The sequence below is a fragment of the Tachysurus fulvidraco genome, chromosome 13 (assembly GCF_022655615.1).
Source record: "Tachysurus fulvidraco isolate hzauxx_2018 chromosome 13, HZAU_PFXX_2.0, whole genome shotgun sequence".
Taxonomy (NCBI): Eukaryota; Metazoa; Chordata; class Actinopteri; order Siluriformes; family Bagridae; genus Tachysurus; species Tachysurus fulvidraco.
In genome coordinates, this window is record NC_062530.1 from 1,084,507 (window position 1) to 1,101,560 (window position 17,054).

The window sequence follows — 17,054 nt, forward strand, 5'->3', positions numbered from 1 at the left end:
CAGAATTATTGGCACCTGTCAGGAAATTAAATAATATATAAAACCGGTGATGTTCGAGTAAAACCTGGCTGCTCTGCTACACTCAGCCATGGACGGTATAGGTAGAAAAAAGTAGTCCATATTTTAGACATTTGCGGTGACATTTTATTTTAAACATGTTCGAGTTCCTGACGGTTCCTCGTTTTTATGGTGTAACTCAAACTCCTCTGTCCTGAAGATACTGAACATCTTACAGCGACAGAGCTCTGATACTGGAGTCTCCTTTCATAGGCGTTAAATAAATAAGTGTTTAATTTAATCCGTCGCTGCGGACGTCCCTACGGAAAGAGCTGTTTCTATAGAAACGATAAGGAGCCTGTGCCTATCTCAGGTGTCATCGGGCATCGAGGCAGGATACACCCTGGACGGAGTGCCAACCCATCACAGGGCACACACACACACTCATTCACACACACACTCCGGACAATTTTCCAGAGATGCCGATCAACCTTGCATGTCTTTGTACCGAGGGAGGAAACCGGAGTACCCGGAGGAAACCCCCGGGGCACGGGGAGAACATGCAAACTCCACACACACAAGGCGGAGGCGGGAATCGAACCCCCGACCCTGGAGTTGTGAGGCGAACGTGCTAACCGCTAAGCCACCGTGCTCCCAGTCAGGATCCAGCAGGTGTAATATATCCACAGTACGATTCCGATGGTCTCTCCTCCACATTACATTACTGCTTCAGTTCCATCCGTTCCTCCCTCCGGCTCCTCCGTCTGTAAAGATCTACCTGACGTCTGTAAAGATCGATCTCTCAAAGTGATTTGTTATTAAACTTGCTGTTATGGACTTATTCGGCCATCGGATTTATCCTAGTGTTTCCTTTTGCTCTGCTCGGCTTGAGAGAAAAATAATGACTAATCTTTAACTGAGGATCAATCCACAGGAAACAGTGCACTTAAACTGCTTTACAGGGTTGACCGCTGTAAAAGAGCCACGCTGACATTATTTCACCTCAGATCATCTGTCGTATATCTGGATGATGAACATGTCTGTAGGCAGAGATACACGATTACAGCGGATTATCGTAATAAATCACATCCCCTGCTTGTTTTAAGGGGCACAGATCAGATTCCTTGAGTCGAATCATCAGAGAACGCCAACCCCCCCCCCCCCCCCCCGATATCGTTTGGACCTCTGGCTTTAAGAACAAACTAATGCAGTAAACTGAGGGATAGAAAATACAGACTGGAGAATAAACAGCTCTTATTTCAGCGTGTCAAGTGTGAAGTAAAATCTTTTTTACCAGAGATTGCTGAAATGGTGTAAATGTGAATATTTGTGAATGCTTCTGTTTAAAGGTGCGGTCTGCGTTGTTAAAAAATCACCAAAACAAACACGCCCCTAACCCAAACGGGTCCCACCCCTTTATCGATAGCTCCACCCACACATACATACGTAACCCGGGCGACTGACGGAAAGAAACGTGTCTTTATCATAGCTGAAGGGAAGAACAATACGATTGTAGATAAACAAACAAGCAAAAATGCCACACAAGCATAATGATGTAAAGGACAAAGGCATATATTAGTTCTGTGTAACAAAGCAAAACCAACGTTACTCACCTATCGAGAAGGAAAAAAGCGCCTCGGCGTCTTAAGTAAAGTCGGCCACATATTCACAGGTCGGAGTTTCCCGAGTCGATAACTCCTGAGCTAAACGCTGTTACTACACAAAACGCGGTTGTAGCTGCCTCTCTACATTACTACGATAGAAAAGAGGTGTTATTTGTGTAGTAACAGCGTTTAGCTCAGGAGTTATTGACTCGGGAAACTCCAACCTGTGAATATGTGGCCAACTTCCTGCTCCTTCAGTTCTCTCCAGCGCTGGAAAGCTGATCCTATATTAACACGTCCTACTTCTTGTCCTTATCGTAAGTCTTTCTTCTCTTTCTTTCTTTGTTTTTATCCTCCATGTCGATGTTAAAACCGCTTTCTACTAATGTCACACACGCGCATCGAACACTCTCTCCGCCCATATCGACAAGCCCCGCCCCTTTCTGCTCATTGGCTACACGTTAGTTTTGATTTTTGTTTATTATTCAACCCGACTCGGTTTTCTGAAGCATTTCTCAAAAATCGGAGACCTCGCATTTAAATGTGTGAATGTTGTTTATTTCTTCACTATTTTCTCTATTAGAAGACAAAGACGTTCAGTCTGTCGCAGGTTCAATTTTTTTTGCTTGCGGTCAAAAGAGGAAACAAAATCAATGAGCTCAGATCGAATCAATCTCAACATTTCCTCTTTTTAACATGAGAAAATAATTGAAGAACGATACGCAGAGCGCTGATGGAGCGATGATTAGCGTCGTCGAGGTGAAGAGTACCGCCGGGACTCGGGGCAGCTCGCAGCACTTTTATTGGAACTGAAGCTGGGCAGTTGTGAATGTTCCTGCTTTCAGGTTCTGAAGCGAACAGCAGGTTTCTTCCACGGTTCAGTGGAGCCGAGCGCCGCCTCTCTGCCCTGCCCATGAATTATACATGAGATCAGATGGTTAAACTGTATAAAAAATCGAATCTTATCTGGATGATCTGTTTTCTTATTTGTCAGAGATAAATACCTAAATCTAATGTCAACTCCAGAAGTAACAGCAACCTTTTAAAGATTAGTCAAACCATATAAACCGTAGTCAGGAGGCAGAGACGGCTGAAGACGCTGGTAAATGCTTTATATAAAAATAGGCAGGTTCAAAACATCTCCAGACGAGCTCTGTGAAAAAAGAGACAAAGTCTGGAGATGAAGAAAAGTCTGGAAGATAAAACACGATCAAACACCACGGTATGGAGCCGAGACCTGGACCATCAGCAGGCAAACATGAGAAGATATTTCATATATCATGAGGCTGTTTATTACTGGGTTTTATAGTGTGTGTGTGTGTGTGTGTGTGTGTGTGTGTGTGTGTGTGTGTTGGGAGATGTAGTCCGTGTCCATTTTATTCCATGCAGTAAAACTCTCTCATTTCCTTAAGCAACATTCATTCATTCATTTCCTACCGCTTATCCGAACTTCTCGGGTCACGGGGAGCCTGTGCCTATCTCAGGCGTCATCGGGCATCGAGGCAGGATACACCCTGGACGGAGTGCCAACCCATCACAGGGCACACACACACTCTCATTCACTCACACACTCACACACTACGGACAATTTTCCAGAGATGCCAATCAACCTACCATGCATGTCTTTGGACCGGGGGAGGAAACCGGAGTACCCGGAGGAAACCCCCCGAGGCAAGGGGAGAACATGCAAACTCCACACACGCAAGGAGGAGGCGGGAATCGAACCCCCAACCCTGGAGGTATGAGGTGAACATGTTAACCGCTAATCCAACGTGCGTCCCCTCGTTCAAATCCGTTCAGCTAAAACACATATAGATACAGAACCCACAGGACACACATTCAATTTTTAGCTTTATTGCTTTTTAATCCAAATTGATAAGGAGAAAATTAAAATCACTATTTATTGTGAGAAACAGTGTGTCTCACACACTCCTGTGGACAATGTGGAGACTCTGAGACGATGAAACTGAGCGTGAGCAGCAGGGAAGCTGGTGTCCTCCAACAGAGCTGCTGAACACAATCCACTTAACACTAGCTCAGTGTTCTGACTGGGATTAGACATAACGATAGACTGGGATTACACGGTCACGTCTGATGCTCTTTCACACACAACCGGTCACGACAGAATACTGTACTGAATACTGCCACAGGACAAGGGTTCGAATTTACTTTAATTTAGCTTCTTTTCTATCATCATCATCATCATCATCATCATCATGTTCTGTAATCTGTAATTTCCATCCAGTCCGTTCTATAATTAAGTAAAGATTTTATCGGGATCATGTCCTACAGAGTATGAAATTATAATCTTATTAGACGGTCGAAATGAAAAGAGTCTTAAAGTGGCCAGAATCTTCTCCAAGTCAAACTGAAACCACTTCATAATGACTTAACTAAGGAACTGTGATTCACATCATGCACACTAACGTCTCTAGTTCCTCTCTAGTTCCTCTCTAGTTCCCCTTTAGCTCTCTCGTTCCTCTCTCGTTCCTCTCTCGTTCCCCTTTAGCTCTCTCGTTCCTCTCTAGTTCCCCTTTAGCTCTCTCGTTCCTCTCTCGTTCCTCTCCTGCTCCTCTCTGGTTCCTCAAGCAAGGTGCACATGTTATCTCTCATGCCTCTGTGTCTCTCTGTGTCTCATCATCTGCTACTTTACTCAAAGCCACTTATAATCCACAGAGGGCTCCGTAGTGGCACGGTTATGAATATATTTGTTTACACGTGTATCCGGACCATCTGGGACCGTTTAACACGGCCACTGAGAATCAGAACAAAAGTCGAATAACAATTAGATCCATTTAAAACAACAACGACAACAAACGAGCATCTGGTCTCTGTACGGCTGTCACTGCAGAACCTCACCATGTCAAGCAAATTAGGAGCATGTAAAAACTTAGCCTCGTGTCTCACGGAGTCTCCGTCGTAGACTGCGTCGTTGTGCCACGAAGCTCTACAGCAGACACCTGAGAGGATGCAGGACTGAGTGAATCTAGTGGAGTTTGTGTCTTTCCGAAGACATCGATTCTGTGATACTTTCCTTTGTTAACTTTACCAAAGTGCTGCTCAAGAAAATGGTCCACTTTTCTCACACGCTTCAAAATCTTCAAATAATCACCACAATGAGAGCTTGGGTCACTATCTGCCTCGGCCTCGGCCTCTGCCGTTATTACACAACTAGCCAAAAAAGTATTCTTCCAATCATCTTTAGAAAAGTGTAGCGTCGTCTTTGTGAAGGTGGTGATCGATCCAGAAGGCAGGGAAACTCCCTGGATCTCATCAGTCCATCACAGAGAACCAGACAAACACTCACATTCACCTATCTGTAGACACCAGAAGAGTTATACTGTATGTTATATATGTCAATGAGATGACCTTTGTACAAGAAGCTACTTACTTACTTCATTCTGAGCCTCATTAGGACCAGACCTGGAATTGGAGACCTTCTCTTGCTCTTGTATTGTCTCATACTGTACCTCTGTTCTCTCAGGGAGGTGCTAGAGATATAGCCTCCGATTTTTCTTCTGCCGTATCGATCCTATCCGTCCTCAGGTTCCTCGGGGTTTTTACACTGGACCTCAGCACTGTATATCATATATTAGAACTGTAGATGTCTCTCCATGTGAAGATTACTTAAGCTTCACATTCATTAACTCAGATCACATCATCGCACGAGCTTGGGGTAGCTAATCAGCTCCGGCTCTCTGATCTGACTCGGCCATGCAGGTTCCTGTATATTATGGAGATCTGGTCCTTTCTCTGCACAGACAATGTGTCTTGTTTGTAAGTTCATTCATTCACTCACTCATTTCCTACCGCTTATCCGAACTTCTCGGGTCACGGGGAGCCTGTGCCTATCTCAGGCGTCATCGGGCATCGAGGCAGGATACACCCTGGTGGACGGAGTGCCAACCCATCACAGGGCACACACACACACTCTCATTCACTCACACACTCACACACTACGGACAATTTTCCAGAGATGCCAATCAACCTACCATGCATGTCTTTGGACCGGGGGAGGAAACCGGAGTACCCAGAGGAAACCCCCGAGGCACGGGGAGAACATGCAAACTCCACACACACAAGGCGGCGGTGGGAATCGAACCCAAGAACCTGGAGGTGTGAGGCGAACGTGCTAACCACTAAGCCACCGTGCCCCCCCCCCCCTACTTTTGTATTTTTGATCATTGCCTCGAATATCACAATCCCAAGATTTCCACTTGCTTCTACAGACTTCGCTGCTTCAGAGCTCGCTTAATAGACCAAAGTCTTCTGATAATCACATAGAAGTGCTGTCGAAGACGACGAATGAATTACATGAACAATTGGCTTCGGAATCACACAAACAAACAGAGTTATGAAATAAATTCCTTTTCAGAGAAATATTACACATGAAGACCGAAAGCTCTTCCACATCCTCAACTCTTTTTTTTCTCTATTCATTGTGATATTGTTCTTTTGACGATGTCAAAGCTATAAATTCTTCTCTCATCGACTCCAACATCCATCACAGTGTTAAATTAGGAAGAAACTTTACATCGCTGCAGACGAGACGAAGACGAGTGTACGAACAAAAGACTCTCGTTATTCTTCTCTCATCACATCTCTCTCATCGTTTTACTTCACAACAAGAATTAAGATTAAATATCTGTGTTAGTTTGTAATAAAATCGATGTAATGCAAATAATTAGCAACAATTACCCACAGGGGACACGGTGGCTTAGTGGTTAGCACGTTCGCCTCACACCTACAGGGTTGGGGGTTCGATTCCCGCCTCCGCCTTGTGTGTGTGGAGTTTGCATGCTCTCCCCGTGCCTCGGGAGTTTCCTCTGGGTACTCCGGTTTCCTCCCCCGGTCCAAAGACATGCATGGTAGGTTGATTGGCATCTCTGTGAGTGAATGAGAGTGTGTGTGCCCTGTGATGGGTTGGCACTCCGTCCAGGGTGTATCCTGCCTCGATGCCCGATGACACCTGAGATAGGCACAGGCTCCCCGTGACCCGAGAAGTTCGGATAAGCGGTAGAAGATGAATGAATGAATTACCAAGTGAACCTAGTCTACAGAATATGCTGTCTTAGGAAGGCATTATAACACGTTATGAGCTTCTCAGTCACTTATACAAAGTGTTGGTCAGGTGTGTGAATCTGAACGATGACTCGAACGTAGTATTAACGTCGATACAAACTCTATACAGTGTTATAACATCTGGACCAGTGGAAACATTTTTTACCGAAGGTCCTCCAGCTGCAGAAACAAGAAACCCAAAGAAACAATCAGTGTCCACTTCCAGCCTCACGAAGAAGGCGTCAGAGTTCACATGTCAAAAGAATAAGATCTCCCCAGATAATCCCGAGACGTCTCGGTGTGGAGACTCTTCTGTCAAATTGGACATCGAGCGAAGGTAATGTTAGAACCTCGGCAGCTGGCGAGGCGCCGCTGGATGTTCGCGTCCCCACGCTGGGGAATTACTTCTGTCACTTTTTGTATGATTGGGTTGGCCTTTTAAAAGATGGGGTGATTCCTATCAAGTTGCCATTTGGGGAAAGTAATTTAAAAGGACCTAGGTGAGAACCTCACTGCCTTCAACATCACCGTTTCTTCAGGAGTTTTTTTCCAGCTCGAAAGTAATTACAGAGCCGTCGTTCCTGCAGGTCCCGAAGCCGACGGGTCGGCGTATGGCGTCCGGCTCCTGACGGATTCGTTCGAGGCTGTTGAAATGATCTTAAGATACTGATTGTAGAAGATTTAATTACTTTATTGTACGTTAAGCGCCGATTCGAACTCTGCTGATCCAACGTGGCTGACGGACACAGCAGGAGTTTACTAATCACATTATAATGTAAATATCACACTAATGATTCAACAATATATTTTACGTCACTATTATAATTACTGCGTTTGTTAAAAGTGTAGAAATATAGAGGGAATTTCACTCATAACTCATTCTAATTTGCATAAAACTTTTTAATAATAATAATAATAATAAAATAAAAATAACATGTTGCTTCGGGGGGGGCACAATGGCTTAATGGTTAGCACGTTCGCCTCACACCTCCAGGGTTGAGGGTTCGATTCCCACCTCCACCTTGTGTGTGTGGAGTTTGCATGTTCTCCCCGTGCCTCGGGGGTTTCCTCCGGGTACTCCGGTTTCCTCCCCCGGTCCAAAGACATGCATGGTAGGTTGATTGGCATCTCTGGTAAATTGTCCGTAGTGTGTGTGTGTGTGTGTGTGTGTGTGTGTGTGTGTGTGTGTGTGAGTGTGTGTGTGTGTGTGAGTGAATGAGAGTGTGTGTGTGCCCTGTGATGGGTTGGCACGACCCGGCCCGACGTCAGGCGTCGTAAAAATATTCCTCAGGGATTTTTTTCTTTTTTGAGCCGTGAAAGGTCATTCTTTCGCTCATCTCGATCCGTCCGTTCTCATGTTTTATCTGGCCTGCACCAGTCGATACAGGTATCTGTGGCTAATGGAAAGGAATTGATTTTTAATGTTCCCTCCTGTCTCCTCATGCTGAGAATCCATGTGACACAATTACAATGCAGAGTCCACGAACGAATCCATCAGCGCCTCAAGAATCCGACTCACCGAGTCGTGTAGAAACGGAGCAGTCACACCGACGAGGTCGCGTTCAGGATAGACGATGTAACCTATTCTTACTTGTTAAACAGAACAAATAACAGCAACGTTTCTGTTTTCTCTCTTCTCTCATTAATTACTTTCTTTTTTTTCTTTTTAAACCGTTACTCAGCGATATCGAGGATATTGGATTGATCACAGAATTGCATTGCAAGCTTTTTTTTTTTTTCAGGCAAATAATATATTATTTATAACGCAGTAAATCAAAAAGTGCCTTTTAAAATGTGCACTCTGGGTTTGAAGCTATTAGCTGGTGTAGAGAACATGGCACGCTCTACTGCATTTGGACAGGCTGGTGTAATTTTTAAATCTATATCAACATCATTTTTCCTCTGATTGATGACATCGCGACGAACCCGCGTGATTTGTGAAGCTTTTAAGCCGCCGTTTGTGATCTCACTGCTGCCTGGGAAATGGATTTGTGTTTCAGAAGCCTGTGTTTACTTCCTTTTCTCCTGCACGCCAAAGAGGTTTGTGTATATTTGGGTAATTCTGTGACTGCGGTGAGATTTAGCTGCTAGAAGTCTTATTATTTATTTATTTAAACAGCTTACATTCGATACAGTTATTCCAAAAACAAAACAAAACAAAAAAAGTGTAAACTTCTAAGACAGCAATCAGAAATTTTTAAATATATAATTTATAATAAAACAAACAAAAAACAAACAAAAAAAAACACAGCAAGAAACTCTCCATCGTGTATACAGTAAAAAGAGCAAGTCGTGGCCTAATGGTTAGAGAGTCTGACTCGTAATCCTTAGGTTGTGGGTTTGAGTCTCGGGCCGGCCACGACTGAGGTGCCCTTGAGCAAGGCACCGAACCCCCCGAGCCCAATAATTAATATTATTGTGTGTGGAGTCATCTTCTGGTAGAAACATTCATTCATTCTTTATCTACCGCTTATCCGAACTTCTCGGGTCACGGGGAGCCTGTGGCTATCTCAGGCGTCATCGGGCATCGAGGCAGGATACACCCTGGACGGAGTGCCAACCCATCACAAGGCACACACACACTCTCTTTCACTCACACACACACTCACACACTACGGACAATTTTCCAGAGATGCCAATCAACCTACCATGCATGTCTTTGGACCAGGGGAGGAAACCGGAGTACCCGGAGGAAACCCCCGAGGCACGGGGAGAACATGCAAACTCCACACACACAAGGACCCCCGACCCTGGAGGTGTGAGGCGAACGTGCTAACCGCTAAGCCACCGTGCCCCCTCATTTTAAAATATATTTAACATAATATTACCCTACGTGAATATTTACAATATCAGTGGAAGATAAATGGCATCCCAGTGTCTCTGTCCTGTGACTCCAGGAGCATCGTGTTTCTGTAACAATAAAAAATGCATGTGCCTTTTGAGGTAGTGAAAATCCAATCCCCCCGCGGCCGCAGGGTGATAATTACATTGTGCAACCATGGCTAGCAGAGAGACATAAGAGAGCCGCACGCCCGATAGCAAGGGAACGTCGACGTGCTGTCCGTATGCTCGACTGTGCACTAATGCTGACTTTCTTTCACACTGTAACACGAATAGAGTCGAGCGACTCAGACCTCCACGCTCGCTCACACATCTCGCAGGCTTCTCTCCACACTGTGCTGACCTACACTAATAAAATATTCTCCCAGACTTGTTCTTCCTGGCCTGCGGGAATTTGGTTCGAGACGATCCGGGTTGCCAGATCTAATTTTTTTTTATCCCACATTTGGATGCTCGATTAAAGCAGAGCTTACGATCTGTATCTGCTCTATGAATGTGCTCCTGATTAGATAATTACACAAACAAAGAGCTGTGCATCTCTTCCTGTTTAACACTATATATAAAATATCTTACCAACCACTGGGAAATATTTTTTCCGATCTTTTCTGGCAGATCCCGATGCTCCGGTGAAAAGAGAGGAGGAGATATTTATTGCTCTCATATCTATAGTCTTCCTCCTCTTTCCCAAAGGTGATCATTGTTTACTTCTCCTGCTATAGTTTATCCGACGCACACCGGGCTTCAGGCTGTAGCTCATACTCCAAATGTATGTTTTGTGACCTTTCTCCGACCGGCCGATACGGCTATCCATATTGGATTTTTTTTCTCCACACCTCTGGTGACAAAACACATCCTCCTCCTCCTCGGTGGGGAAGAAGCAAGCAAACAATATATGGGTCCATTTCTGATAGAGTAGCTGCCTAGCTGTGGATGAGGAAAGAGAAGATAAACAGAATTCTGTGCACTGAACAGCAGTTACCTGAAATGTCTCCGGCACATAATTACAGGGATGTCAGGGTCTGGAAAATAGTACATAATTAAGCATTCAGAAGAACAGATCATTGGCTCAAACTGCCTGCAATGGTGATAATCCCAGACACCCCCCGTCCCGTCTTTTCTTGCTCCTAACAAGTGGAATTTTTACACCGGGCTCAGATTTTGAGGGATTTTGTAAATTATTTACTTCCTATAAGAAAGGCATGATCGTTTCCATAGTAACAGCGTAACTGTAATAGTGAGATGTCATTTAGTGTTTCTGCTGTAGTGTCTGTATTTGTAGTGTTTATCAAATGGATAAAAATACTTCATAGGTTGAAGCTCGCTTGTGTTTTATTCTTTACGTAAAGGTGAGGTCTGCATTGTTTGAAAGCCAATGTCGATATATAAAACCACCAAAACAAACACGCCCCTAACCCAAATGGGTCCCACCCCTTTATCGATAGCTCCGCCCACACGTACATACGTAACCCAGGCGACTGACGGAAAGAAACGTGTCTTTATCATAGCTGAAGGGAAGAACAATACGATTGTAGATAAACAAACAAGCAAAAATGCCACACAAGCATAATGATGTAAAGGACAAAGGCATATATTAGTTCTGTGTAACAAAGCAAAACCAACGTTACTCACCTATCGAGAAGGAAAAAAGCGCCTCGGCGTCTTAAGTAAAGTCGGCCACATATTCACAGGTGGGAGTTTCCCGAGTCGATAACTCCTGAGCTAAACGCTGTTACTACACAAAACGCGGTTGTAGCTGCCTCTCTACATTACTACGATAGAAAAGAGGTGTTATTTGTGTAGTAACAGCGTTTAGCTCAGGAGTTATTGACTCGGGAAACTCCGACCTGTGAATATGTGGCCAACTTCCTGCTCCTTCAGTTCTCTCCAGCGCTGGAAAGCTGATCCTATATTAACACGTCCCACTTCTTGTCCTTATCGTAAGTCTTTCTTCTCTTTCTTTCTTTGTTTTTATCCTCCATGTCGATGTTAAAACCGCTTTCTGCTGATGTCACACACGCGCACTGAACACTCTCTCCGCCCGTATCGACAGGCCCTGCCCCTTTCTGCTCATTGGCTACACGTTTTTTTTGCTTTCTGTTTAATTTGTCGTCCCGACTCGGTTTTCTGAAGCATTTCTCAAACGACGGAGACCCCACCTTTAAATAATACGGAGGTTTAAAACAGCCTAATTTGTGCTGTTTAATATAATTTCTGTCTGATTTTTTGATCTATTACACACTGTATAATGGTGTAAAGTCTCAATAAAAAAAAAAAAACCCAGTGATGATATTTATGAAGCATATTAGCACAAATTAATGTGAGTAGATTTATTTATTTTATGTGACACCCAGCCTGGTGGAGTGACAGATTTTAAAGTCTTTCCCAATAAATCCCACACCTGCAGCCTGTGTATATTATTATATAATCCAGTCCTGAGCTGTGAGACATTGTGTTTACGTCTGCGGAGCCGTGACTGAGTGTGAGCGAGCTGCCGATTCTCTGCTGGAAATCCCATCAGTCCTGAGGACCATGAGCTCGATATGAACAGGACCACACGCTGCTCTGCTCATATCACACAGCTGTGCAGACAGGAGCTGAAGCCACACACCTCACATCTGGACAACGTTCAGACACGTCGCGATTTACATCGAATGCATTACGCTGTTTTCTCTTCCTCTTTTTTTTTGCCTTTGGTTCTTCATCCGTGTAGATGAAGACGAGGTGACGTTAATGTCTCGTAAATTTAATAACACGGTCAGTTCCTTAATAAACAGGTTTAAAGATTTATAATGCGGCTGTAGGGTGTGTGTGTGTATGGGGGGGTGGGTGGGTGGGTCTAAATCATGTGACCAAAACATCCCATTCAACAACCTGATAAATACACACAACCAATGATATATTATTAATCTTTAACCACATGACATACAGCAACTAATCAGCTGTCAGAGTTTTAAAGTTTGGACTTGAAAGAAAACCCCATCATGGCTTGTCGTGTTAGCAGGAAACCGCTAAGAACAGGCAGGCACTAAAGTCCAGGGGTTTCGTTACCACGACGTAAAGTGGGCGTGGTTCCGGAGGTCTTGGAAAAACGCCTTCTTTCAAAAAAAAACCAGCATACTACGGAGGACAAAACAGTCATACGGGATGATTTATTTTAGAAAACAAATAAACAATCAAAAAATACGGTTAGGGTTAGATTATCAAATAGGCCACGCCTACCTGATGATGCAATATCTGTTACGCTGTACTGAAATCCCAGGAAATAATAAGTGCCTGCCGCTAAGAAGCACACGCTCCTCTGTCCTGCTGACCATGTGAGAAGCTTTTACTGTACCTCTGTCTGTTATAAAGCTCTGACACTGGAGACTCCTTACATGAAAAAAAAAAAATTCACCATGTCAACAAACACGTTTCCTTTTCTTCACACAAACAAGCTGTTACCATAGAAACAATAAGGTATTAAAGGAAGTGCCGGACAATCAGATACGACAAGTTTATTTCACAGAATGATGCTATTTTTAGCTATACAGGAAATAATAATAACGAACGTGACTTTCTGACACCTCAGAGCTCTTATTAAACCTCGTTTCCCGTCTTTAACGTGACGTGAGACCTCAGCTCGGACACGTGACACGACGTGACCTCTAACCTCTAGCGTCTGTCGACTCGCGGTCAGATCGCCGTCTCGTTCAGATAACGAATGTAATCTAATTGGCAAGAAGTTTGAATTAAACTTTGAATGAAACCTCCATGTTAATTAAGTAATATCCTTTCAATATGCCTCTTTAATTAACGACCTTTCACGTGTCTTTGATGTTCTGTATATAATTTGATACTTTCAGACTACAAAGAGAGAATATTTTAGCATTTTAATCATTTTCGGTCTCTCAGTCTTCCATCTTAGACATAAACATGTTCTTCACTACACGTTATATAACAACAAGTGCCGTAAAATACTTTATTTAATCCAGGAACACGATATAAATGTGTGTTACACGTCCGTATGGACAGACTGTTCTGTGTTATAAGGCATTATTACTGTAATAACATTGTAATAAAACATTAATATACAGAAATCGTCCTTTAAACAATAAAACTAAGAAGTCCAGTTATTTGTCTGAAGCTAATTCTTTACCAAGTTTATAAATAAAAATAATTATTTTATGTTCATTAGTGAACCTGTTATTATTATACAGTATGCAGACATTGTTGTTTTTTTGGCTGGACACAAATTTATTACTGCATTTTTTTTCCTTTTCTTTCTTTCTTTCTTTCTTTCTTTCTTTCTTTCTTTCTTTCTTTCTTTCTTTCTTTCTTTCTTTCTTTCTTTCTTTCAAAGATTTTTGAGATTTGTTTCTATCTGATTGTGTGTCTCTGTGTTAATTGTCTGCTTTAGTGAGAAGTTTATTAAATCTAATTAGTATTTTATTTTTTTATCTATTTATTTGTGTATGTTTTATTCCTTTTATACACCAGACCTGTAGGTGCGTATGGGCGGGGCTAATGAAGTTTGTCGTTTATTTATTTATTTATTTATTTATTTATTTATTTATTTATTTATTTATATGGTTGTTTGTTTGTTTGTTTGTTTGTTTATCACATTTCATACACGAGACGATGCAAAGTTCTTTACAAATCAAATAAAATCTATAAAAGAATAAAATCCTGAATTTTTTTTTTTTTTTTTTCAATTTATATTCAAATTCCCAAGAATAGAAATGCTGAAGTGATGAAGAAGTGGCACAAAGAATAAAGTGCGATAAGAGAAGAAATAAATATGAAAAAATAAAGGACAAAAAAATAAAAATAGAGGACAAAGCCGAGCTCGAGCCCAGTGGAGCAGAGCGGAGCGTTCGTCTGACTCCATGTGTTTGTGATTTGTATTCAGGGGCGAGACGAGAGAAAAGCTCGGTGTGATGGACTGCACTCTGTGGAGCTCTGTCTGTCTGCCTGTCTGTCTGCCTGTCTGTCTGTCTGTCTGTCTGCCTGTCTGTCTGTCTGCCTGTCTGTCTGTCTGTCTGTCTGTCTGCCTGTCTATCTGTCTGTCTGTCTTTCTTTCTGCCTGTCTATCTGTCTGTCTGTCCATCTGTCTTTCTGCCTGTCTCTCTGTCTGTCTTTCTGTCTGTCTGTTTGCCTGTCTTTCTGCCTGTCTCTCTGTCTGTCTGTCTGTCTGTCTGTCTGTTTGTCTGTCTGTATGTATGTACTGTATGTATGTATATCTGTCTGTCTGTCTGTCTGTCTGCCTGTCTCTCTCTTTGTCTGTCTTTTTGCCTCTCTGTCTTTCTGCCTGTCTGCCTCTCTGTCTGTCTGTCTGTCTGTCTGTCTCTCTGTCTGTCTTTCTGTCTGTCTGTCTCCCTTTCTGTCTCTTTGTCTGTCTGTCTGTCTGTCTCTTTGTCTGTCTGTCTATCTATCTTTTTTCTTTCTTTTTGTCCTGGATGTTTGTCTGTACAGGAATAAAAACCCTGTTATATATATTTTTTAAACAAAAACTTTCATGTCGTCTCTCAGGATTCTGCTTTTTCTGTTTGTTTTTGCTTTTTTTGACAGTAGAGCAGTTACTCACTCTGACACCTTACCGTTTCTATAGCAACCGCTCGTCCTCAGTTCCTCACAGCGTTATTGGTAATAATTATGTATTATTTATGTAATGAGTCTCCAGTGCCAGCTGCATCGTGCAACATGTAATATTTATTTTATAATTTATTTAATCATTATATATTAATGTTATTTATTATCATTTTCCAGATATTAAAATCTGTTTACATCTTTTTTTTATTATTTGTACACAATTAACATTTATACATATGTAAAATTTATAGATTTTTTATGTTATAGATTTTTTGTCATTTCATAATTAAATTAGACATTAAAATAAACTTGTCCTCTTGTACATGGTTTCTTGTGAGATGATGACATTCCATGTAGCTCATACAGTCTGAAATACAAACAAACAAACAAACAAACAAACAAACAAACAAACAAACAAACAAATAAATAAAGGAATGGAAAGTTCCAGACTTTCTGGGGTTAATTCTAGCTTATTTGTGTGTGGTGAGCTCTTCTCTTCTCTTCTCTTCTCTTCTCTTCTCTCCTCTTCTCTTCTCTTCTCTTCTCTTCTCTTCTCTTCTCTTCTCTTCTCTTCTCTTCTCTCCTCTTCTCTTCTCTTCTCTTCTCTTCTCTTCCCTTCTCTTCTCTTCTCTTCTCTTCTCTTCACATGATCGTCTCTGCAGCCTGGAAACCACATTCTCATGAAAGAGTAAAAACGTTTCCTCTTTTCTTTTTCTCTGTAGCTATGACATGCTGGAGAAGAAGCTGAAGGAGGCGTTTACAGAAAGAACAGGGATCTTACGCCAACTCTCCAAAACATCCAAGGAGCTGGACAGTATAAAGGGCAACCTGCAGGTGAGAACAAATGTTTACCATCACAACCCGTCACAAATTAGCTTTAGCTGTGTGGTCACAAGCCCCGCCCACTCACCTCTGAGGTACACCTCATGTGCATAAGACACGCCCCAATTCACCATGAAAAACATCACATTTGCATAAAACACGCACTGATTTATTCAGGTGTTATAATATATATATATGTAATTCGTTTTCTTTTCTTCCCATATTTTTCTATCCTTCTCTTAATAGTGGTTTTAATATTCCAAAAAATGACCTTGAACTCTAACTCCAAAAGGAGGCGGGGCTTGGGGATTACATGTTTAAACAATTTTGGTAAAAATAATGAAATAAGATCAAATCTAAATAAAGTATTTTTGTTTATTTAATGTTTGTTTGTTTGCTTGTTTTTACATCATCTACATCACAGGTCCATTTGAATTTGAATTCTGGAAAGGCAGAGACTGAAGATTTGTGATGATGTGTTGACTCGTGATGACGTTGACTCGTGATGATGTGTTGACTCGTGATGACGTTGACTCATGATGATGTGTTGACGCGTGATGATTTTGACTCGTGATATTTTGACTCGTGATGATTTTGACTCGTGATGTGTTGACTCGTGATGACGTTGACTCGTGATGATGTGTTTACTCGTGATGACGTAGACTTGTGATGACGTTGACTCGTGATGACGTGGACTCGTGATGACGTGGACTCGTGATGACGTGGACTCGTGATGACATTAACTCGTGATGACGTTGACTTGTGATGACATTAACTCGTGATGACGTTGACTTGTGATGACGTGGACTTGTGATGACGTTGACTCATGATGACGTTGACTCGTGATGACTTTGACTCGTGATGATTTTGACTCGTGATGACGTGTTGACTCATGATGACATTTTGATTCCTGATGACGTGTTGACTCATGAAGATATGTTGAGTCGTGAGTACCTGTTGACACGTGAGGACCTGTTGACACGTGAGGACCTGTTGACACCTGATGATGTGTTGACACGTGATGATGTGTTGACTCATGAAGATATGTTGAGTCGTGAGGACCTGTTGACATCTGATGATGTGTTGACACCTGATGATGTGTTGACACCTGATGATGTGTTGACACGTGATGATGTGTTGAGTCGTGATGATGTGTTGACA

General features: G+C 42.4%; 1 protein-coding gene across 2 annotated transcripts in view; it reads left to right on the plus strand.

The window, feature by feature from the left end:
• luzp2 (leucine zipper protein 2) overlaps nt 1-17,054 on the plus strand; it is a 97,794-nt gene that overhangs the window by 39,908 nt on the left and 40,832 nt on the right. For both annotated transcript variants that reach the window (XM_047822711.1, XM_047822712.1), the window contains exon 2: nt 15,794-15,905. In XM_047822711.1, the coding sequence (XP_047678667.1) occupies nt 15,794-15,905 (112 nt within the window). The remainder of the gene's footprint in view (nt 1-15,793; nt 15,906-17,054) is intronic.